This window comes from Lepidochelys olivacea, assembly GCF_965140295.1.
Source record: "Lepidochelys olivacea isolate rLepOli2 genome assembly, chromosome: 6".
Classification (NCBI taxonomy): Eukaryota; Metazoa; Chordata; order Testudines; family Cheloniidae; genus Lepidochelys; species Lepidochelys olivacea.
The window spans coordinates 83,758,752-83,783,470 of NC_140416.1; the positions used below are offsets into that span (position 1 = coordinate 83,758,752).

Below are 24,719 nucleotides of genomic sequence, written 5' to 3' on the forward strand. Positions count from 1 at the left end.
CAGGCGTACCTACAAACTTTGAACAGATTGCTTTCTCTAAAGAGATATGACCGAAATATTGGCACCGATGACAATAGCCTAGGAAAGGTATCACCAACCCCGCAAGTATGTAAACTCGAACTAACAGATCGGATACACACGTAGAGACAGGACCAACTGATTTTTCTACAAAATAATGCCTTACTACAGTGCTATCATTAAACTATTCCTCAAATTTCCTATATTAATTTCACTCTCTGTGCGACTTACCACTACGTAGGTATTTAATATTCGTCTCTATTGTATTAGGAATCCAGGTGCTGAGCATGCCTGCAAAAGAAAGCGGAAGAGCCTTCCAGGACTATGCTGTCTATCATCATCGAGCACCAATTGGGAGCCCTCTTTTCCTTGGCTCCGCCCCGTGGAGGGGGTGTGCCTCTGGTGACTGATAGACTGAGATGCCCGGCCCAGCTCAGCCCAGCCCACGTTGCTGTGAGATTGAAATGCAGAACTCAAGTCTCTTTCATCGGGAAACAGACTTCCTTTTAGCCTTTTTCCTTACGTTCTTGCTATCTCCTAGAGTGGAAATCAGAGGGACCCGTGGACTTTTCCAGCCGGGATTGCAGGAGGCCGGGAGACTGAATCTGTTGTTAAATTCCCTTTTGGAAGATTAGTCTCATTGGTGTCCTGCTCAGAGCAATGGGTAAGTGGCTGGAAACTGCAGGCGGGTTCAAGGGCTGTCAAAAGGGAGAGCACCAGTGTGAGATCATGTGCAGCCGCAATTTGCTTATTGACTTTGTTCGTGTTCCTACAAGTTGTAGGAACACGTTAAGGGTCAGCAGCACAGAATGGAGAAAGCTAATGACTGGTTGGTTTATTATTAATGTTATTATGAGAGTACTGGACGGTTGCAGCCTAACGGATGATTTGAGCCTGTGTGGCACATTGTATATTGTTGCTGACATCGATAGCGCAGCGGTGTTAAAAAGTAACACGTTTGCTTCGCAACGCGGGGCTAGTCGTGCTGCTAACAAAGAAGTATGAACAGGAACAAACAGCACTAGAATTGATCTTTTTCTTTAATTACTACTTTCAGGTTCCCTCACCTTTCACGTTTTTGCAGAATTGTCCACTAATTTCGCTGGCTTTCCCCTCTCTTTTTAGGGGGGAGATAAAGAAACTTGTCTGCTTGGGTGATCTCATTTTTCACCTCTGGAATGTGCATTCTGGACTATTTTTAATGGCACAAATCAATGTGCATTGAAAATGTTGCCACGGATTTTTTTAAATGTCAGCCGCATTAGATTAAAACATTGTAAGTGAAGTGACCGTGGCGCGTTCCCTCTAACCGGTGACATCTGCCTTTTGAGGATTAATAGTCGGGTGTGTTAACCGGCCCCCCGTGAACCGTTTGCCGTGTCAAATGTGTTTGTGTGTGTGTGTGTTTGCTTGCAGAACCTGCCTTTGGGGAAGTGAACCAGCTCGGAGGGGTGTTTGTGAATGGGAGACCCTTGCCCAATGCCATCCGGCTCCGGATTGTGGAATTGGCCCAACTGGGCATCAGACCCTGTGACATCAGCCGACAACTGCGGGTTTCCCATGGCTGTGTGAGCAAAATCCTGGCGCGCTACAATGAGACTGGCTCCATCCTACCAGGGGCGATCGGAGGCAGCAAGCCTCGGGTCACCACCCCTACGGTGGTGAAACATATCCGGACCTACAAACAAAGAGATCCGGGCATCTTTGCCTGGGAGATTCGAGACCGACTGCTGGCAGATGGTGTGTGTGACAAGTACAATGTGCCTTCGGTCAGCTCCATCAGTCGGATCCTCCGGAACAAAATTGGAAATCTCTCTCAGCAGAGTCACTACGAGTCCTACAAACAGCATCAGCCCCCTCCACAGCCTGCTCTGCCTTACAACCACATATACTCCTATCCCAGCCCCATCACTGCTGCAGGAGCCAAAGTGCCAACCCCGCCGGGAGTGCCAGCAATCCCCAGCACCATGGCTATGCCTAGGACCTGGCCCTCTTCCCATTCGGTCACGGATATCCTGGGGATCAGGTCCATAACAGACCAAGGTAAGAAAAGAACCGAAGACGACACTTCTTAGTCACATAGAAATACTATGTTGATAACAAAAGAGAGCCCCTTAACGCCTAATTTCTGGGCATTTTTCTTCGAATATTTCGACTTTTCTATTTCAAAGCAGGAAGTCTCCAATTCTTGCAACGTTTAGTGATACTTTCATTTATTTATCTCCACAGTTTGTAAACTATATTTTCTCCAGCACACACTAAAGATCAGGAACACATTTAATGGGCTTATGATTTTTGGACGTATAATACATAATGCAATGACAAAGGTTGACTTCAGCAATGATAATTTAGCTGAAGAACAGACAGCGTGGGCTAAAAACATTGGCACGTCCACATTAACTCTCTTTCTCTATATCATGTATCATCACATCTATGGCTTCCTTATCAGTCATTAATGATATAATGAGCTCGCATGCCTTCTGTGTATTACATATATTTGTTACCAAATCAGGCATTCGTAAGTGAAAGCATCTTGAAATTACAGAGAAATTCAGTTTCTCTAGTTTTTGCAATCAGGCCAAATTTGCTCAGACGGGAAGTTCAAATGTCACCTAATTGCTTTCATTCTTATGTTTTACTTTGTTTTCCTCCGAAGTGGTGGTCCAGGAAAACGAAACCACTGATACTTAACTTGTATTTGTCCCTTTCCAAGTGACTGCTTTTCTTCTACGCTCCTTCTTTTATTTTCGCTAAAAACATTAGCTTCTCGCTGAACAAGTCTGTGATTTGCATCAAAAAAGAACATTTCCAAGTTTAGTTTTTGTCAAGTAACAAACATTAAATGGGATGAAAGGAGTGTATTTCAAAAATAACTCTGGGCTGTAGCTGTCTCTGTGTCCTGCTCTTGGAAATAGAGTTTGGCTTTCTATTTTCATGGCATGTTTTCAACTACACCCGTTGACTTCACAAGATATCAATATAACACACGCTCCAAATGCATTGGTGTCAGAAGGTTTTTACAAGCAAAGGCAGCCCCCGCATGTTGGACACAGTTTCAGAATATAACCCCCCCCCCGAAACAAAAAAACAAACCAAACGTATATGCGTGTGGAGCTGGATTTAGAAAATATACATGCTAGAGTATGTTCATTACACGGTGGGTGGAATGTCTGAAATGAACATTACAGGCAAAATTAAATTAGAAATTGAGAAGGTTTTCATGTTTTCTTCCTTTATTAACATCAGATTGGCAACAGGGCCTCTTAAGGTACCATTGAGTGTTTAGATTTCTTTCCTCCTCTGTCAGACTTTGGGATTTACAAGATTTACTACAATATACATTCTCCTCTCCCCCAAGCCACGGTTTGGACTGCTGAACAGCAGAAACTGCATACGAGGGTTGTTTGCTCTTGATTTGTAGGATAAATTGACCTTGCTGACATTTAAAGGAAGCCCCTATTCATGGGAAAGTGTGAGATCAGCAGAAAAGGGGGCTCGCGGAGAGAGCTCAGTTTCTTCAGACAACTTCAGGCTTGTGCCACGGACTGCATTTTCCCTTGCAAGTTGGTTAGAGAGGTAGCTTCTGAACAGAAACAGTTTAACACGAGAGCTCGATCCAGCTCCGACTCAAGTCAACCAGAGGGTTTGCTTTTGATTTCAGCGGGAACAGGCTTGGGATCGCAGCAAGGCACACTTCACCGCTCGGGGAGGAGGTGGTTTCGGAGAACCGGTACTCCGGGTCACGCCGAACAATTTTCGTTGCATGTAAATGTTACAGCCCCGCGAATCCCTAACAGAGTCATAGGCGTTTCAAATCAATGCTTTTTAAAAGTTTTTTTTTACTGGGGAGGGGTCATAATTCCGCAGTGCCAGAAGTGCGAACAACACGGCTCTCTTTTCCCTTTGGGGAAAAAAAAGTTACATTGTTCCCTTAAATCTACCTTGGAAATAATTATGTCAAGCACCCAGTTATTCTTACGCAATTTTCTCCTCTGAAATGACTTGGTGTCAGGGAAAGGTGATGATGAATGGTTCGAAACAGCCCTGGGGCTAGTGCTAATCGGTTGATACTATATGGGTTTCTTTGTATTTCGATTAAATACGGAAATGAAACTTTGAAGGTTTCGCCCCTCTAACTTATGATCGATCTTGTCTCCTATTGTCTTTCTTTCCCTTTGTCTCTCCTGTTTGTCAGTCTTCAACCCCCACCTCCAAAGAGAAACCCAACAGATTTTCTATAGAGAGTGGGGTGGCAGGGTGGGGGTGTACACACCTAGAGGTATGCACGCCCACACACACTTATATATACCAATTTACACGTACAGCGATTACATGTATGTAAAATATATGTGATTTACACACATGCTATATACTTTACACATCAAGTATTTGTAAAATAAAATGTTATAAGGACTTACTCCTTTTTCCAAACAAGCACCAGAAGTCTCCTTCACATTACCGAAAGCTGTAACTCGGTTTCGGGCCATTTGGGGAAGACGAGTACCGCCTATTTAGTACAGAAGTGGAAATGCTATTAAAATATCTTTGAGGTTTAACTTCATAAAGCAGGAGACGTGCATACGTACCTGCATCTCAGTTTTCTCCCCAGGTTTTTTTTTATTCTGGGAGAAGAAGGAAATCCAGCTGTTGTAAATGTTATAAATAGGTGTCCGCTGGTGTCAGGCCGGATCAGTTCTTTTTCTTGATTGCGTGGATAGAAATAGGGAGGATTTGTCACTCAGCTGAGACGGTCTTGCCAGGAGCTGGAGCAGGAGCCCTTTTTATAGTGGGGGTGGTGAGAGCCATTGAACCAAACTGTAAACCCTGGCTATGATGGAAACCACTTCAAGTAAAGGGGCGCTGCAGCCCCCCCCCCCCCGCCACCCCCACGAGTTCCAGCACCTATGAACGGGAGTTCTGGCCTCCGGTTTACTGGGGTTCTGGGTCACAAGTACAGTTTCAGAGCGATTTCTGGTGTGTGTGTTTGTTAGTGGTGAGCAGAAGGCACAGCCTGTAATCACACATAGCAATTCCTGCCACAAGCCCACTGCCTTGGCACTTCCCAGCTCGTTTTCGGAATCTCTAACGAGCCGCGCCTGTGTCTCCCAACAGTGAGTGACAGCTCGCCCTATCACAGCCCCAAAGTGGAAGAATGGAGCAGCCTGAGCAGAAATAGCTTCCCCCCTTCGGCCCAGCATGCTGTGAATGGACTGGAGAAGAGCTCCCTGGAGCAGGAGGCCAAGTACAGCCAGGTAAAGGAGACAGCGCTTGCTAACCTCAGGCGGGAGGGCTGCACGGTGGGGGGAGCTTTTCTCCTTTCTGTCTGCAAGAAGGTTGCCCGGCTGGATTTCTAATGGCTGGCTGCAGACGGGCCCAAACTCTCCACAGGCTTCTGGGCTCAGCCTGGCTACAGTCTCAAGTCCCAGATCTCAGCACTGTGCTGATCTCTCCTTATTCACTGCTGTGTTCTGTACTGGGCCGGTTCCCAGGACCGTCCGGGCTGCTGCCGAGTCTGGGTGTCGGTACGATCCCTCCTCTGTACCCTGCCATGTTAGGTGCTGGCTTGTTTAAATGTGCATGAAAAGTCCGGGGAAGAATAATTATAACGCTCTGTAAAGGAACAAGGACCCCGTTCTCCCCCACAACCAAACCATAACCCAGCTGCCAGACCCTGGACTGGAGTCCTACCGCTTCCCAATCCGCCTCGTTACCACGTGCGGGAGTCCCCGTGGATCATGGCCCAGGGGGTGTCGAGCTGTATGTGGCTCAGGCTAGGCTCTGATCGCTGCAATGATAAATAATAATAATTAACAAGGTGCCTTTGCCCAGGCGTCTGCACTCTTCAGATTTAATCTCAGCCCCAAGGCCCGCTCCAATGGAGGGGGGAAGGGGGGTCAACTGCACGGGCGATGCGGACTCCGCCTTCCGCACAGGGAGCCCTGGGGAAGGGCCGGTTCAGGCCGCTGGCGAAACGTCACGAGGCCACTCCTCTGTGCCGGGCTGAAACACCCAGCTCGCCTAGGGCCCGATCCTGCTCCCATTGAAGCCGCCGGGAAATCTCCCCCGGGAACAGGATCGGGCCCGGGAGCGCGGAAATCCCGGGCGCCTTTCCGAGCCCCTGGGCGATGCTGACCCGACACATCTCGGGGGTGGTGTTAAGAAGGCGGCCTCCAGCTGCTTCCCTCTCCTGCCCCCCAGGCCTGGGCAGCGGTGGGACAGCCGCGGCGCCCCTGCAGCGCGTAGGAACCAGACACATCTTAACTCCCCTCCTCCTGCCCTTGGCGCAAAGGTCCCCGAGCTCTTCTGCGCCCCGCGCCCGCTTTGCCAGCCGGCCAACAGGCCGAGCTCGCTCCAAGCAGGGCCCGGGGGTTCTCCAGCCCCGCTCCGTATTCACGGCAAACACCCGGGCCCCGTTTTATCCGCTTCCGAGCCGCACGCTCCCTTTACCCCGCACCGAGCTCTGCCCTCTCCACTGCAGCCCGCACAGCGCGGGAGCCTGCTGGCACCCAGGGCACGCCAGCAGGGACCTGGCCTTGCAAGGAATCAAAAAGAAATAGCCGTCCCAAAGCTTGCTGGGAACGTGGGAACGCCACCCACAGGCAGTCAGTCCCCTGGGAAGCCGGCAATAGCCAGATCGGCTTGTGGGCATTTGTATAGCGACCAGCGGCTTCACCCCCTATTGTGAACTGGGTTGGGGGAGATGCACAGCGAGCAGCTGTGAGAGAGGCCAAGTTCCTACTGTCCATCTATCAATACACCTCACAGTTGGATGTTCACTAAGTGGATTTACCTAGAGAACAGAGCTAGATTTCTGACCCCAGGTATTTTAAGGGTAGCTTGGTTAGAATTCAGACTCACTGCCTTAAAAAGAATCATTCCCAATATGCATTTAAACATATTGAAAATTCAGGCCATATTCAGCAGGCGATGGAATAGCTTGGAAACAGGGGATACAAATTGCTTCTTTGTTTGGTTAAGCATTTTTACTCCTAAATATTCTATTTAATTCCTATGCTTTTTCTTACAGAACAATATTAGAAACAGTTGTCCAACTTTTACATTTGCTGATAAGGGATCAAATCATGCCCCCAGGGATAAGCTTTAAATATGACTGACCGGGGTAGCACATTTGTAACAACATTTTTTACACACAGTAAAAACACATTTCGAAACCACAGCGCATTTCCCAAAACATGTTAATTCTGCTCTCTGTGCAGAGTCTGAAATGCATGCAGGGGGTGGCTCTACTTTGTTTTGGGAAATTCATGTCCTATATTCAAATTTTGTTATAGTTGGAGGGCAGCATTTTCAGAAGCGTTCAGTAAAGGTGTATGGCTTCATTTTTGGATGCCCACTTTGAATCACTTTTTGCCTGATTTTCAGAGCTGAGAGTTCTCCACCCTTTTGAAAATCAAGCACGAGGTGACTAGAGTTGGGCATCCGAAATGCGATGCTCACAAAATGAACGAACGCTTCTGAAAACATAACTGCATAGGTTTAATGGAAAAAGCGGTAGGCCCCAAATGTGAGCAACTTTTTTATTATGTTTGCTAACACTATGTACAGTGGTGCTGGAACTAAGGGTGCTGCTGCACCCCCTGGCTTGACACAGTAACAACAAACACCAAATACATGGTTTCCATCATCAGCACCCTCAATATAAAAAATGTTTCAACACTTCTGACTATGTAAAGCTTTTCTTAAAACTAGACTATTTTTCCCAATTTCAAATAATGCTAGCAGCCCAACTAAGAGTTGTGATTAATGAAAAAAGCTTTAATGAATTAATTTAATTTCCAAGCTTCTAGTTTTATTAAAATAAATAGTGCATATGCAAACCAGTTAGCGAAAAATATCTTGCCATTGTCCTTTTAAGAACAGCTCAGCCCTGTATATAATGGCTTAGGCCCCCGATCCTTCACACACTTATGCACATGGGTAACTTTATCGTGTGACTAAATCCACAGAAGTATTTGCAGGATTAGACCCTGGCCTTGTAAACTGCTGCTTCTATTAGGTTTTCAGTCACCTTAACAGATGAGCTAAAGAACCGTGCAACATAAATTGAACCTTACAATTGTTTTCCACACGAGCGTAGGAAACTGTATTTTACGTCTCATCCTTTCACTATATATGCTTTTGTATATGTATATAAATGTTCTGGTGGAAACACCAATATTATTTAAAAGTTACAAACAACCTAGAAAGTGGACTACAAAAATTACTTTCAAAATGTAGAAAATAAAAAAAAATGGGGGCAAATTCTACACTATTAATAAAGTTGTGTCCACTTAACACATGTATATTGTCCACAGGATATAAAGGCTATGAAAGGCCAAAAAATAGTTAGCAGTTGTGGAAAATGTCATTTTCAGAGCCGTGCATGTTCAAAAATAAAATAAAAATAAAAAGTACTGCTGAGTACTTTTAAAAATATCTTTTTCCTAGAATAGTTTGTGTAGATTAAATCTGTTTTTGGGAAGCCCTAATTTATATTCTGGGCTACTTACAGTATAGTGTTCTTGCTTGTTTACCATAGTATTAATGAAAATGTGTATAGCTGCCTTAATTCATAAATTGGCTACTTCTGTGACCCAGAGTATCCTGGAAAGGAAATAAATGCCCAAGAAGAATGTGAATTTTTTTTTTTGCAGTTTTGACAAGATTCGTGGTTTGAACAGAACTTTTCCAACAAGGTACAAAATGGATTTCAGATTGAAAGCTCAATGCACAGGCAATTTTCGTATCCATTTGTTCATTTGGGTTGAAATTCACCCAGCGCGATATGTCTGTGGTAAACATTCTGTGGCAATTAAATCCATCAGCAAGACTGTGAGGCATCTCCACACCTGTTGCAAAGGGAGAACTGCCTGAGTAAACTGGCATGGGCAGGAGGAGAGACCCTTGGGTCTGCACTTATGTGGATGCAGGGTGAGGGTACCTAGAATCGATGGAGTAAGAAGTTTCAGCCGGTATTCATGCTGCACAGAGACTACAGTGAAATACATGCGCTGCCTGTGGGCTACTGGGTGAATGCCATTCCAAGGGGTTCCCTGCACAAATCCTGTTTACTGAAGCTCTATCCAGAGGGGGATGAATGTGCATTTTCACCCATAGAACAGAAGTGATTGGTCTAAAATAAGAGATTCAACCCTGTGCTCCAGTTTTACACCAACATAACTAAAGTCAACAGTGCTTCGCTGGCCTAAAACTAGAGTAAAACAGTGGGGAATCAGGCTCTAATGAGAGTTTGAATTGCAGAACAAGGGTGGGGAGAATGTGCCACACTGCATTTCCATAAAGGGTTGAGTGGGCGATGAGAATACAGCTATTACTGATTATCATTATTTATAATTTGTTACGCACCAACAATGTACAAGACACAGACTGTGGTTCCCCTTTGTACCATTTGCACGGGGGAGGGGGGGAGAATGCCTCAGTCTGATCGGCTACCCTTACTCCTGTGGAGTGCTTCTTCACTCCACAAGTAGACCAATGGAAAGTCACTCCACATGAGAAAGGGTGGCAGAATTAAGCCCGAAATAAGGTTTTTGTATACAGTGCTGCAGTTTTTGCTATATTTACTTGTTCCATTCTTGTATAAGCAACAGAGTCATTTTAATGGGCCAGATCTTGCAGCTTTTATTCAGGCAACACCCTTTGCAACATGTAGGTGGTGCAGAGTCTCCTTTGCATACTGCCCTTCAGTCCCCACTCGCCACACATCAATGGGAATTTTGTCTGAGTAAGGACTAAAGAATGAGGCCAAAAATCTCCAGATTTTTTGTCCTTAGCCATCACATGCACTTGAAACAAAATCTACTTTTCACATGTACAACATTTTAAGCTCTCCACATTAATAATTTTCTTGTGTCTTTGGAACCCAAAACTTTGTCCTATATTTGAGCTTTGACAGCTTGAAAACTTTGGCTGGCACGTTCTGATTTTGCATCAAAAGTTCCGTAGCAAATCACAGAGATGTCTAGTAATGCTCCTATTGATTTTTAATTAACTGATACCTCCAGTCTTAGATTGTATGCAAGCAATTGAATTATATTTTCCCAGTGCATCATTTTACACACTTTTATAGCCAAAGCAGCTTTGCAGACAGCACAGTCTGAGCACAGTGGAACCTGAAGTGGAAAATAGATTTTTCTGGGAATGTGACAGTTTTGGTTCACAAATGCCTCACATCTTTAAACTCAGCAACACAACCACATATATGCATGAAAACATACTTTATTAAGTGTTGAGGGTAATTATTGTCTGTGGACATTGATACAAAAAAGTGAACATACCGTGCATTTAAAGAAAAGTGATTTCAGGGTTAAGCCGCTTGTATACACAGTTGCTTTTAGGGAAACTAATTGAAATCCTTGTGGAGCTAAGATAAATAGAATTCCATTTGTACATTGCATTTGAAATGAAGATGTTTTATAAGCATGAACAGTTTGTAAACTGCAATATTAAAAGGCCTAGGTCTTGAACAGACTAATTTTATGGAAGCACAAATTGAATAGTACTAAAGTTTGTATTTGCACTTCTATAATAAAATTAATGCAAGGATTTGGGTTAGGTGTACATATAATTAGTGGAGTGTTAGGCAAATATTATCACAATACTTTTCTCAGAATTTATTGTTATGGATATTGCAGAAAGAAGACATGCACATTTGACTAGAATGGCTGCTACTTTCTTAACAGGCCAACATTAAGGACTAGTGTCTAAGGACAGCTATCCTGCAAGTTAATTCTGTTGCGGTTTAAATACAAGACAGCACAAAGCTTTAAGCAAGCAAACAGGCTGGTTTGCCAACGGACTGGTTTTGTTAGCTTTTTATTTTTTTTTTTATATTTTTTTTGCGCATTACATTTTTTAATAGATAAAAGGAATACATTGACTTTGTTTAATATTTTTATTTATTAATTTTTATTTACTGCATTTTTTGCTTTTGGGCCTTGAGCCCAGTTTTGGGAAGCTTTTCACGGTTTATGTTATTTGGGCGAGATTTTAAGGTTCATGCCTTTGAGAGGAGCTGTGTGTGCACTGCTCCTACACAACACTCCGGGTGTGCCCTGAATGTTGCCAAGTGCATGAACCTTGTATGAATTCTACATAATTCTGTTCTAAGATCTGATTCAAAACCCACTGGAGTTAGTGAAAAGACTCCCATTAACTTAAATGGGCTTTGGATCAGGCCCTGAATAAGGCCCCACTCTAGCAAATCAGAGACACTATTAACGGCTAGAGCTTACACATACTAATATGTAAGAAGCCCTGCTCTCATCCTGAGAGCTTCACTCACCCACAGCCAAACCTTTTATCAGCTATTGAGCATTCACTTTCACAGCCAAACCTTTATCAGCTGTTGAACATTCACTTCTGGAATTTTCAGGAGTTACTGTTCCATCCTCCCAATTGCACCGAGATTCGGAGGTCATGAACTCCAACCTCTTATATCGTAGGGGAGAAACTTTCATATCCAGGCCTCCATTTTAGGGCAATAGAGGGCAAATAACTGCAGATGCAATTCTGCACCCATAATTACTTGCACCAACAGTTTAGGCCATGTAAATATCTAGGATCCTACTCTTTGGTTACAGTGGACAGTGTATTGTGGGTGCGGTGGGCACAGCACCACTAATTATTTTCATCCACAATTATTTGCACCCACAAAAAATGGTGACCCTAGTAAGAGTGAGCTGAATATTTAGCCCTAAATGTTTTGGCCTATTATCTAATCCTCTTACAAGGGTTACTTGCCACAAAATGCCACCAGCAAATTAGTTAGCTGGCATCCTCCACTCCTAATCAGACCCTGAACAGCTGGATTCATAAGTGAAGGTCCAGGGATAGACAAGTCCCTGCTAATATCCTAGAAATGCACTTTCTCCAGGCATCAAGTGTCCTGGGCACTCAGAACATGTTCCCGTTGGCTTCCCTGCCCAGTTAGCTGAAGGGATTATGCTGCCTATTCCTCCCTGAAAAGGGAGGAGTTTAGACCAGAATAGTCTGGCCTGGGGAATGACCAGTCCTGCTGTACTCTGATTAATTGCTCTACACTGGTTCCCACCATCAGGACATTGTCACCAAGGTGGATGATGGTGAGGTCTAGGCATCCATGTCATTGCATGTTGTGGATGAGCGGCATGAGCTGATCCCACTACATACACCTGATTCCTTCCCAGGTGGTCTGGATCGCACCCCATTCGAATCCTATTTGTGAGACCTGCCTATTACTGGCCACCTGCTTCCACGCCCAAAACACAGTGCCCTGCCCAACAATCCACATGGCTTCAGGGCACTCCACCGGGATGAAACTAATAAAGAAAGTCAGAGAGGTGAGTGAATGGTTGGCACCCAGGTTGGCTTCTGAGTGCCAACTGCTTATTGCCTGGACATCACTGTCTGGGAACTCAGTCATGGTAGTCAAGATCATGGCACCTATTCTGAAGGAATGATGAGCTTGACTGTTGAGGGATCCTCATCAGGACCAGATCCTCAGAAACATGGGAATTTGTTAGAAATCCCATAAGCCTTCCTGTGTTTGGAGTGCAGGAGAATGGAGGCAGGAACCTACACCTTGTGCTTTACGGCTGCCATGGCAATTGGGTAGCCAGTTGGGATTGCCTATATTCCCAGTCACAGGCAGGGGGCTCTGATGTCACCCTCATCAGTTTGTCAGCACCTGATAATTGCCCCTGCAAGCTTGGAGCCTTGCTGGACAATGGGAATGCTGGCTTTGGGTGGCGGGTCTCCACTGGGAGGGCAAATTAGTAGCACTGTTAATAGCTCTCCCACCACTCCTATGAGCCAGCAAGTCCTGAGGGAGCCCCATCTCCCTTATTTTCTCCTTCCTGCTGACCCCAGCGTGGTCTGACTATATGGTTAAACATACTATATCAGATAGATATTTTCTATAGAACTTGTGAGAACAATAGACTTTTAACTATCAATGTAGACAAACAAAACATTCGTTCTTTACCACGTATTATACAGATTTCATGGAGGTGCCAGTTGCAGTCCCATAGTTGGGGCTGAGTTTTAAACTTCTAGCATATCTAATTTCTTTGGAAATTTCATATAACTTTGCATCAAAGGGGGTCTGTAGGTTTACTAGATCCATCTTAGGTATTGGGAGAGCACCCAGCAGAGTTTCAAAGAAGAATGGCCTCCACTTCTATTGTATCATGTTCTGTAAATCGGATTTTGAACTGAAAATGCACACTGGAGCGAATGCACAATGCTCATATGTCACCTGCCTTTTAAGAATGCCACTGTCATGTCTGATGTTAGTAAAGGATTCAGGACAGAGAATTAGAATTCAAAATGATCTGGACAAACTGGAGAAATGGTCTGAAATAAATAGGATGAAATTCAATAAGGACAAATCAATGGTGAGTTGGAGCCGGTTCGCACCGGTTCACGCGAACTGATTGTTAAATTTTGAAGCTGGTTTAGAGCCAGTTGTTAAAGGGGTAGGCAAACTCTGGCCCGCGGGCCACATGTGGCCCGCTGGACCATCCTGTGCGTCTCGCCTGAGCTCTCAGCTGGGGAGCCCCCCCTGTGAATTTTTACACACCCGAGCCTTCGGCAGCACTTCGGCGGCACTTCGGCGGCGGGTCCTTCAATCATTCCGGGCCTTTGGCGGCAGGTCCTTCAGTGCCATCAAAGACCCGGAGCGACTGAAGGACGTGCCGCCGAAGGCTTGGAGCGACTGAAGGAACCGGTTCTTCAGCTTCTGGCAGCTCATCACTGGGACAAATGCAAGGAAAGGAATAATCAATGGCACAAATACAAATGACTGCCTAGGAAGGAGTACTGGAGAAAAGGATCTGAGGGTTATAGTGGATCACAAACTAAATATGAGTCAACAATGTAATACTGTTGCAAAAAAACAAATATCATTCTGGGATGTATTAACAGGAATGTTGGAAGAAAGACATGAGAAGTAATTCTTCCATTCTACTCAGCACTGATAAGGCCTCAATTGGAGTATTGTGTCCAGTTCTGGGCACCACACTTCAGGAAACATGTGGACAAATTGGAGAAAGTCCAGAGGAGAGCAATGGGTCCAAATGATTAAATGTCTAAAATACATGACCTATAATGAAAGGTTGAACAAAAATTGGGTTTGATTAGTTCAGAAAAGAGAAGATGAAGGGGGGACATGATAACAGTCTTCCAGTGTGGAAAAGATTGGTATAAAGAGGAGGGTGATAAACTGTTCTCCTTAACCACAGAGGACAAGACAAGAAGTAATGGGCTTAGATTGCAGCAAGGGAGATTTAGGTTAGACATTAGGAAAAACTTCCTAACTGTAAGGGTAGTTAAGCACTGGAACAAATTAGCTAGGGAGGTTGTGGAATCTCTGTCTCTGGAAGTTTTTCTGAACAGATTAGACACACACCGCTCAGATCTAAATCATACTTTGTCCTGCCTCAGCGCACAGGACTGGACTTGATGTGTGATTGAGGTCCCTTCCAGTCATACATTTCTATGATTCTATGACTGACCTTACCTGTGGTGGACTATAAGTGTGGAATCCACTCCACTGTGAAATCCACATTTCTTTTCTAGAAAAAAACACCCTGACGATATTCAATCCCCTTTCTCTCTCCTCCAAAAAAACGTAAGTTTTGTTTTGTTTATATGACCAATATTGGGTCTCATATGTGTTACCCTTTTATCCTTTATTTCTCTTTTACTACACTGTTGTTGTCATGCTCTCCTTGGGTCTGTTTTTAATGTGTTTGGCTTTTAAAGAAGGTGGTTTCACTTTTATTTCTGTTATATTTTGTTTTGGTGATGTTGTGCAGTGCCCCTGGAAACTTTGGGAGGGGGCTGTTGTTGGTGTGCAAATCAAATTTATTATTACTGTTTCTGAGAGAAGCTTTTTGCTCCCCTAAAGAGACTCAAACTTGGAATTTGATAGCCAAACGTAATTAAGACACGTCTTGATGAATATTACAACTGTAGTTACAAAATTCAATTAGTCTGATCCGACTTTATGTGTTATTTGGTGCAGCTGGAGCTGTCTATGAAAAAAGGGAAACAACTTTAAGTTAATAAAAAAGTGCATTAAATATAGAGGGTGGAACCTGCTCATTATTAAGAGAGTGGACCACATTTTATAATGAAGTAGCGTGAATGTCTCTTGGAGTTGCATTACAAAACATTGCATATTGAATTCTAGTTACTATGAACCTATACTGACAGTAAAGTTCTGTGAAAAAAATTACCTCACTTCAGAGAGATCCACTGTGTCTGGACAGCTAGTTAATTAAATACTTGGACCCTGCTCCTGCAAACATTTAAGCATAATTTTATTCATCTGAATAATCTTGTTGAATTCAAATGTAGGTTTGTTAACCTTGCTCCATGTCATGTATATATAAAGAGTAAACCAAGTAAATCCCAGCTCCTGAAAAGCTGTCTTCAGTTTTCACAGCCAGATACTTTGGAAATCAATGCAATTACATTTCCCCTGAGCAATAGACCAAATATAAAGCTACCACACTTACACTGTTAGAATTTTTAAATAATCTAATTTCAAATCTATTGCAGTCTAATATATTTACTGTGCTGAAATTGAGGTAATTTGAATTTGAAGACAGTGTTCTACCTCCTACTAGATAATCCACATTCTTTTCATGTTGAAACTTTCTTTTGAACATTGAAGTTGTTGAATGAAAATTTCCTTCCCCAGTTTTTAAAACAAATCTTATCCTGCTCCCAGTGAAATTAATGAGCATTTGTCTTTGACTTCAGTTGGAAACAGGAGCATATCCAGTAAAGGTAACTATTTCCAATATGCTGGATACACTACATTATAAAATACGCATAGATTTTTGGATCAAGCATAGTAATGAAAACTCAGCAAATATGGGGTTGCAGAATCCACTCTAAATAGACTACGCATGTATATCTGGCTATATTAGGGGCACAACTTGTGGTCAAAATTATTTTTCAGAAAAGTTCTTTTATGACGAGCTTTGTCATAAAAAGGCCAAGTACTGCAGTCCTTACTTAGAGCTCAGCTCTGTAAACTCTTACTCATGCAAGTAATTTTGACTTACATGAGTATCCCCCATTAACATCAATGGAACATTCATGAGTGTTTGTAGGATCATGTAATTTCTCCCACCAATGCCAAAGGCCTTAGTAATGACTGCAGAATTTAGCCCTAATTCTATTTACAACAATCACAACCAAATTTTTATTTTATGTTATTTATTTTAAAAGGTTAGAAGAAATGTATTTGTATTAATTGCATCTTTAGGCAATCCACTCTCCTAAAAGATTTCCATTACATACCTGCTGATGATGTTTTACTTGGAAAATTTGTTTACCCGTCCCTCGGGGATCCCATATGTTAGCTTGATTTATAAATCATATTTACCATCCAATTAAAGGGAGTGATTTAGCATGTTTGCTTCCTTTATATTTACAGTTTGCTTTTGATTGCTTCTAGTCACATTCCTGTAACCTCTCTGACTAGTTATACGTACATCAGGAAATACGTTAAACATATTCGGGGCATTTAAGATGATTTACTCTTACTGTCGGAAGACTAGATATGCAGCCATGCTCTCTGCTGTAGTTTTCCTTTGCTGTGGAAAAATTTACTCCTTCAGCAGCTACTTTGCAAATGTGTTTTCAGCACATTGGACGCACATTTCCAGTTTGCAGAAATTGCTCCAGCTTTTCATTTTGAAAATGAGCAGTGAGAAAATGTATTATTTGTGGAGTTATGGTAGCATGCCTATAATTAAGGTTGCTGGCAACACTCCCTTCTAAAGGCTAACTGCTGCTCTTAGAAAACCTAGTGTGATAACTTTGATAGTTTGTTTAGTTTGCTTTTGGGCGATGGCTCTACACTGGAGGATAATGTTAATGTGTAAAGTTTGCTGCTCCAAAGAGAGGCATTACATCCACACTGATATTGTGGTTGAGAGATAGCAGCACTGTTTACCAGAGATCCATTCCTATTGACCTGACACAGGCAAAACTGCATCTGATTTCAGTGGTTTGAAGCAAGACTACTGGATCGAGCTCATTAGTGTTGATAAACTTGGTAGTCGAGGAAGGCACTGTTTGCCCATGAAAAATGTTGTTTCTCAAGGAAGTTACAATTTGTTTTTCATAGGTGTTTAAAACACCTCTTCAGAATGAAAGCTCCAAAAACACCTTAGCCTAATGGAATATCACAGCAAGCACCAGAAGGATGGGTTGATGAGACAGAATAATGGAGGCAACTCTGTGAAAATAATAACCACTGATATTGTCCATCCAGAATATTATGATTTACAGTAACAGACATGAATGTACTGCAATAACTTTGCATGGTATTTTGCATACATTTTAAATAGACACAGTTCCTGCTCTAAAAAGCTCACAGTCATAGAAATCAACAAGGAAGATTTTGCAGGATCAGGCAATAAAGCAGGCACCAACAAACATATGTGTAACAGACAGACAAGGGGGTAAGGGGAGAAGGGATAAGAATTAAATCAAGTAAAAGTAATTGGAATAATTCACCGGTGGAACTCTGGATTTACACTGGGGTAACTCAGAGCAGAATTTGGCCCATGTGGTTTCTACAACCCAAGACTGGAAAAAATGAAAACCATCTAATGGAGATGGTGGAGACTGTGAGCTAAATAGGAGGGATTGTCTGAGGAATTTGTTCCTTGTCGCTTCAGAAAACACAAGCTAGAGACTGACCCTGCCTCACTGAAGTTAATGGAGTTTGTCATTGACTTCAATAGGAATAGGGTTGATTCTTAAGTATGTCTACACTGTAATTAGACACCTGCAGCTGGCCCGGGCCAGCTGACTTAGGCTCACAGAGCTTGGGCTAAGTAAGGGGCTGCTTAATTGCAGTGTAGACATTCGAGACAGGCTGGAGCCCGAGCTCTGGGACCCTCCCACCTTGTTAATTAGTCTGAACCCTGTGAGCCTGAGTCAGCTGACATGGGCCAGCTGCGAGTTTTTAGTTGCAATGTAGACATACCCTGAGTGGCCAAATGGCCAATGTAAGCTACTTGTTCCAAAGATTATTGAGAGTCAAGTGTCAGTCATTGGCCCCAATGTAATCTCAAATATATATATATATATATATATATATACATAAAGCAAATAAAATGATTTGGCCAAATCCTCAGCTGGCAAAAATAAGTGCAGCTCTGTTGACTTCAGTGGAAAAATTCTGAATTGCAACAGCTGAAGTGCGATGTGGCCAACTATTTTTAAATTATTTTTAAATTTACACTAGTGTAAATCAGGTGTAACTCAGAGGAGCTGCACCTGTGTAAATTTGGTGGAAGCCAGAGCAGAATCAGGCCCTGAATCTTACAAGCACAGTGAGAGAACTTGTTTTGCTAAATTTACAAACCACTAACAAATCGTGGGTTCTATATTTTGAACATAACTCAGAATTGCTGAGGTTCTAGTTTCATTTTACTCTTGCAAAACATGAGTTCTGGGCAGATGCAACATTGGAAAGCAAATGTTTCCCGGGGTCTTCCTCAAAACAGAGCAGTAATTACCTTCCAATGAGATTATTATTTGTATAGCATAGGTTTCCATTCAGTTAGAAATTCATTTGTTTGTTTTTAAAATTAAATGTCCCTTGAAAAACAATGGTTTAAATTAAAAGAAAAATATTTTTGAAACTTAAAAAAGTTTCATGAAACTCAGTCCTTTAACAAAGTTCTAAAGGTTTTGCAAACCCATAAACACCACAGGGTTCTCCCCCTCCTAATTATATATGTTTGGATTTTGGTGTTCATTTCCTCCTATTGAAATACACAGGTTGAATTATTCGTCCAATGCATACAGGGTCATGGAATGTAATCCCTTCCATTTAATTTGTAAGTGAATGTAGTGCTTGTAAGAACTGCCAGATTGACAGATGGAGATTCAAGCTCTCTGTTAACCCATACAAAGCAGAATACAGGCAGCATCAATGAAAGCTTCCTCTCACTGCCCCACCTATGTGCCTCAAACCTAATTTGGGAGTAGACCCATTTCCATGACAGTTTGATCCTTGGTCTCTTTGCTGAAACTTCGGATTAGAGTGCCAATTAGTGCCTACGGTGATGATGGTTTTGTGAGACAAAGACTGGTTAGTTAGGAACTAAAATGAGGCCAATTCATTTCATCAAAGAGGCATCAGATTGTAACAGTTTTTCAGTCATTATCAAACCCTAGGAAAGATTTGAACTGGTGACCAATAGGTGAAAGGCTCCATATTGGACTACAAGTCACTAGTGCAATTACATTTTAAATCCCAAAGCAATGTGTTTGGGTAATATTATAATATATCAAATCATCAGGGGTGGGGTTTAAGATGGGGGGGGCATGCGGGCTTAATTTGACTTTTACAAAATCAGGGTATATTTTTATTATTTATCTTTTATAAAAATGAATGGATCTGTAGTCAAATTTTGTTAATGAACCACCCAGGTAAAATATGCAGTGTAATTCAATAAAACACTGGAACCCTTTCAATAATTAAAATCCATGATTGTCTGTTTTATTCACTGGCATGGTATCATGCTAGGGAAGGTCAATGTAATGATATGTAAGAAGATTAAGTAAGTGTGCATTTGGGCCTAAGCATTTATAAAAAAAAAACCATGCAGTCACCTATCCTTGAATAATGCCTGACAAACTTATTTTAATGACATGGCATATTTTATTTGGTTCCAATTCTACTTACAATGCCAGATTTGCCTCACACAATACACAGTATTCAGTTCTGGAGTGCCAGTCCAGACAAAATTCTCAGTGACTTCAATTACAGTTTTGCCTAGGCAAAGCCTGTAGGACTGGACCCAACAGACAGTGGTTCTTGAAGACCAAAAGTTACACTGCTACCAAGCATAATTATTTTTAATTGTGTGTGAATGGTGTGAAAATAATCACCGTCACTGTAAATCGAACAGCGCATTAATATAGAAATGACAAAGTATCGGAGCACATCTTTGAATGACACCTTTGAATTCTAATCATCTCTTTTTTCCCCCTCAAGTAAGATGATGCCTCATGCAGTAGAATCTTCAACATATTTTAAGAGGCACAAAGAGAAGCAGTCAGCGTTTGAGACATTCTCTGAGAACATTCTGGAGAATGATATTCTGTACAGCAGATGCTAAACATTCTGTTGTCTTCCTTGTTCACAAAACTGGAGCCTTGTTGTTTCCCCAGATCTGCACACTGTGGGGAATCTGCCTTGGCTTGTGCAGAAGAGGTGGGGAGGGGAGTGAAGTGGTGATGTGGGGGATTGGTGGGAGACACCTGTTACCCTCTAAAATCTGTGGGGAATCCTTGGAAAGGGAATATAGACTTTGGTTGTATAACTTCTGCACAGAGCCACTCATACTTTTAAAGGGAAGAGTTCCAGAGGAAGCCCCCGGAACAGCATTTCATAGCAGGTTTCAGAGTAACAGCAAACATGTTAGTCTGTATTCACGAAAAGGAGGACTTGTAGCACCTTAGAGACTAACCAATTTATTTGAGCATAAGCTTTCATAGCAGTGCAGCTTTACTTGGAGCTGTACTGACTGGGAACCATTGAGGGGCTCACTGGGTTCCTGAGCTAGTGCAGAGGCATAGGATATCCATGTTTTGTGGTTTCATGGGAGTTGAGGGATTGATGACCAGTTTTCCCCATGTGGTGGGCAAGCCCCACACTCTTATCAAAAGAATTCAGAGGAAACTCCATGAGGGGCAATTGTCAGAGCTCTTCTTCCCCCTAGACCCCTGTCAGGCACAATTTCCTTCTCCCCATTTTATACTCACATTATGTATCTTTGTGTTTCAGAGCTTTATAATACATATCTAAGGGCTCCCCTGCCTGTTTCACTCTGGCATGGTAAAGTGCTTTCTGTTACCTTTAGGAAAAGCCCAAGAACATGGTGCAGAAGTGCATTTTATAACACCAGAGCAGGCATGGGAGCCCTCAGATACCAGAACATTAACTGGGGCTGAATTTCAGATCAAAATTTAGATTTGGAAAAAAATGGCAAATTCAGTGTCAGTTAAACATTTATAAATTTGAAAAACAATATGTTATTTCCACAGCTGTATAATTTGTGTTAATATGCCTGTTAAATACACAAGGCTGGATTCCTCTCTCTCATGCTGGTTTTACTGCTGTAAAACTTTAATTTGACTTCAGTGGATTCACTCCTGAATTTGATTAGTGTAAGAGACAGGAAAATCAGTCCTAACGGAGTTACACTGGTGCTAAATATATATGTGTGAGATCATAACCAGACCTTTACCATTTAGAAAGATCTAAAATGTAGATATAAATCTGAAATTTGGCCAGATGAAATCCAGAGAAGAGAAAAATAGGCAAAGTAGAAAATTTTAACATTATGTGAAGTTTTATTCAAAACAAAAGTCTGCCCCCTTTCTTACATCTCTGTGTTACACAGCTTGGCCCTAGTTCTGCAGAGCACTTAAGCACGTGCTTAAATCTAATTGCAGTGAATGGAAAAACAACACATGCTTACGTGCTTTGTTGAATCAGGACCCTAAATGCAGTACCCTTATATTTGAATAGAAAACTTCCTTCCTGAAAAAAACAACACTGACACGAAAATAGCACTACATGAATCAAAACCTGAGCAAGATAAATGACTTCGCTTTGCATGTACTCTGATGAGGAGGCATCTGCAGTGTGTGAATTAAAACATTGACCATTTTTTCATTTAAAAAGGGTGGCATTCCCTTGTGAATTCCTCCTGTGACAGACTGAATGTCTCTCCCTTTTTATTTTAAATAGAAATCCTTACCATCAGCCATAAGTGCTGGAACTAAGGGTGCTGCCAGACCCCCAGGCTTGAGTGATTTCCATCATACACAGGGTTTACAGTTTGTTTCAATGGCTTTCAGCACTCCCACTATAAAAGTTGTTCCAGCACCCCTGCCATCAGCCTATATAAGCACCTAGCAAAAAATGGTAAGGCTCTTGCAATTGCCCTGTAATTGTTCTGCTCACTAAAGTCCCATTGAAGTTAATGGGAGTTGTGAGTAAAGATCATTTGCAAGAGCAGGTCCCAAAGATGTAGAAAAGGTTTAAAAAGACACCACGAATAATAAAACTAGGCACACAGATATCACTTTTCAGCTATACATCTAAACATACTTTACAAAGGCAGGTAAGTATAATTATCCCCATGTTCCAGATGGGAAAACTGAGGCACAAAGGGTGAAATCCTAGCCACATTGAATTCAATGGGAGTTTTGCTATTGACTTGAATGGGATCAGGAGTTCACCCAAAGCAAGCTGAAATGAATTGTCTAAGGTCACACAGCAAGTCAGTGGTAGAACCAGGTAGGTATAGAACCCAAATCTCCTTATTCTCTCACTCCAGTATCCTGCCCACTGGCTCTATCGACATGTGTACAAGTTCACGAGTATTAGGAGTTCATTCTTTCTGAAGCAGAAAAAAAATGTATCTTTATATTTTAGAACCTTTTTTTCCCTCTTTCCCTTTCAGGCACCAAATGGTCTTCCAACGGTCAGCGGTTTTGTCTCAGGACCAACTATGGCGCCTTACCCTACACCAGCCCAAGTGTCCCCTTATATGACATACAGTGCTGCCCCTTCTGGTTATGTGACCGGCCATGGTTGGCAGCATGCTGGAGGCACTCCGCTCTCCCCTCACAACTGTGATATTCCTGCGGCACTGGCATTCAAGGGCATGCAGACAGCCCGAGAAGGTAGTCACTCTGTCACAGCCTCTGCTCTCTGATACGAAACTCATTCTAGAACAACTCTACCTTTTCCCTTTCACTGGCTCAGAGACTGATCTTTTGTGTTGGTGACATTTACAGATTTCTCCCCATGACTTTTCTCCCACAAAATCTTTGGATTGAACTAGCCAAAACAACATAAGAAACGGATCCATGGGTTGTTGCCCTTGCACTGTTTTAAGTAAAGAAGATCTTACATCCCTCAAAGGGCTCATGGGACTTTCATTGGTAAAACCACCCATATTTATTCTAAGTCAACAAGAACTCTTTAAATGTGCAATTGTCGTTGAGATTGTGTACAAATCAATAAAGAAAAATCAATAGGGAAAGATATGCTATGCCTCTAATCAACAAAAGTGGCCAAACAGAAGTTATTTGCTGATGATCTGTCTCTAGAGAACAAATCATTTATCGGCAAGGTTAAGTGATCCACTGTTATTGTTAAGATATTGTGGGTTTTTTTGTTTATCAAATATAGAACCAAGGCAATATGTGGCTCTCACATTCTTCCTGTATTTCATCCTGTTACAAAAACAGTAAGGTGTTTTCATTTCTATCTATTTGTAAATATAAGCTTTGGACAGCATCTGTGTTTTCATTCCACAGTACATTTCTGCTACTTTTTTTATGTTAAAAAGTGACTTTCTAGGTCGTTTCTGTTTCTTGCTTGGTGTTGGCAAGCACCTCAGGTGACTGAGGTTGAGACAGTTCTTTTGGCATGTTTTGTGCATACAATGGAGGCTTCAACATCTTAAGAAAGACATTTTGTTTCTTCAGCAGAGGACTCAAAGGCAATCGACCAAATAACTCTCCCAGGTCATACCCATCTTCCAGAGTCATGACACAACCACACATGTGCCAAGTGTACAAAACAGAAGCAGGTGGAAAATAGCTGAACAAAACCAAGAACTGTAGAGGAAAGTGATTTAAAAGTTTAATGTGAAACTTGTGAAACTTAAAAGAATCAATTTAAGTTAACAAAACCACTGTGAAACAAAACTGTACTGTCATTGTTGGCTTCCCTGTGTTCAGCAATTTCAGCCCCAACATTATGTTGTAACTTTTTGAAAAGAAAAAGCTGTCTTAAACTTTCTGCTTTATTGAATGTAAAAATGGCTCCCGATAAAGTTTACATTGTTGTACATAAACGTGTTTCACTCGTAGGTATACTGGTGGTGGTCCGACAAATACAAATTTATTTAATGTTAAACTCCCTTTTGGCGTTTCTGTATCTACTGGCAAGCATTCTGTCCCAATGATTTTGCTTTAAATTTTTCTACTTGACACTAACCCCCCAAAAGCTAATATTTTGGTCTTTTCAAACTTACCTGTTTTCCAAGGGCAATAATAAAGTTCTGAATATTACTCCAATAAGTCTTCCACATGCTTCCAGACATGTGTGGAACACATGCATGAAAGAAAAAGATTTGAAAATTGGTGTGACATTTCATATCCTTAATAGAATATTAATATATTGTGTACTTTTAGAATTCTTTTGTGCAATAACTTAAAAGAACATCACTAGATATAGACTTTAAAAGACTGCATTAATTACATCATCTTGATTTCTTCTTAGATATATTAAACATTGCTTCAATGGCATGATAAAATCCAGTACCTACTATGGGAATTTCATGCTTTTATTTATAACTCAAATGGCCATAGGCAGATTTCCATGGCACTGTAAAGGAAATAATGAGTAAATAGCTACATATGCCATATGATCAGCAATCCTACACAGAGGTACATACTCTGAGTAGTTCATTAAAGTCAATGGGATTGTTCACAGTGTGTAGGTCTTTGCAGGATCGGGGACTAACAAGCAGCTTGAAACTTTGTGGAAAGCTTTCAGAAAAACATATTTCCACAGTAACCATTTGTAATTTCATAAACAGAATGAGGACTACAGATTAGGAATAATCAGCATG

The 24,719-nt window shown here is 42.0% G+C and overlaps 1 protein-coding gene across 2 annotated transcripts; it reads left to right on the plus strand.

Moving 5' to 3' along the window:
• Window positions 1-512: 512 nt before the first annotated feature.
• On the plus strand, window positions 513-24,007 carry PAX9 (paired box 9). Of its 2 annotated transcripts, XM_084632476.1 has the most exons (5): window positions 513-682; window positions 1,435-2,061; window positions 5,131-5,270; window positions 12,207-12,359; window positions 22,536-24,007. In XM_084632476.1, exons 1-5 carry the CDS (start codon window positions 679-681, stop codon window positions 22,788-22,790), a joined length of 1,179 nt encoding a protein of 392 aa, XP_084488602.1. In that variant the 5' UTR covers window positions 513-678; the 3' UTR covers window positions 22,791-24,007. The 2 variants fall into 2 exon arrangements, with proteins under 2 accessions (XP_084488602.1, XP_084488603.1); XM_084632477.1 differs by lacking the exon at window positions 12,207-12,359.
• Window positions 24,008-24,719: the final 712 nt, after the last annotated feature.

Bases quoted from the DNA above. Each gene is read 5' to 3' on its own strand.
- PAX9 (XM_084632476.1), top strand. The intron at 2,062-5,130 runs GTAAGAAAAGAA...GTCTCCCAACAG, and splicing joins CAGGTCCATAACAGACCAAG to TGAGTGACAGCTCGCCCTAT. The intron at 5,271-12,206 runs GTAAAGGAGACA...ATTCCTTCCCAG, and splicing joins AGGAGGCCAAGTACAGCCAG to GTGGTCTGGATCGCACCCCA.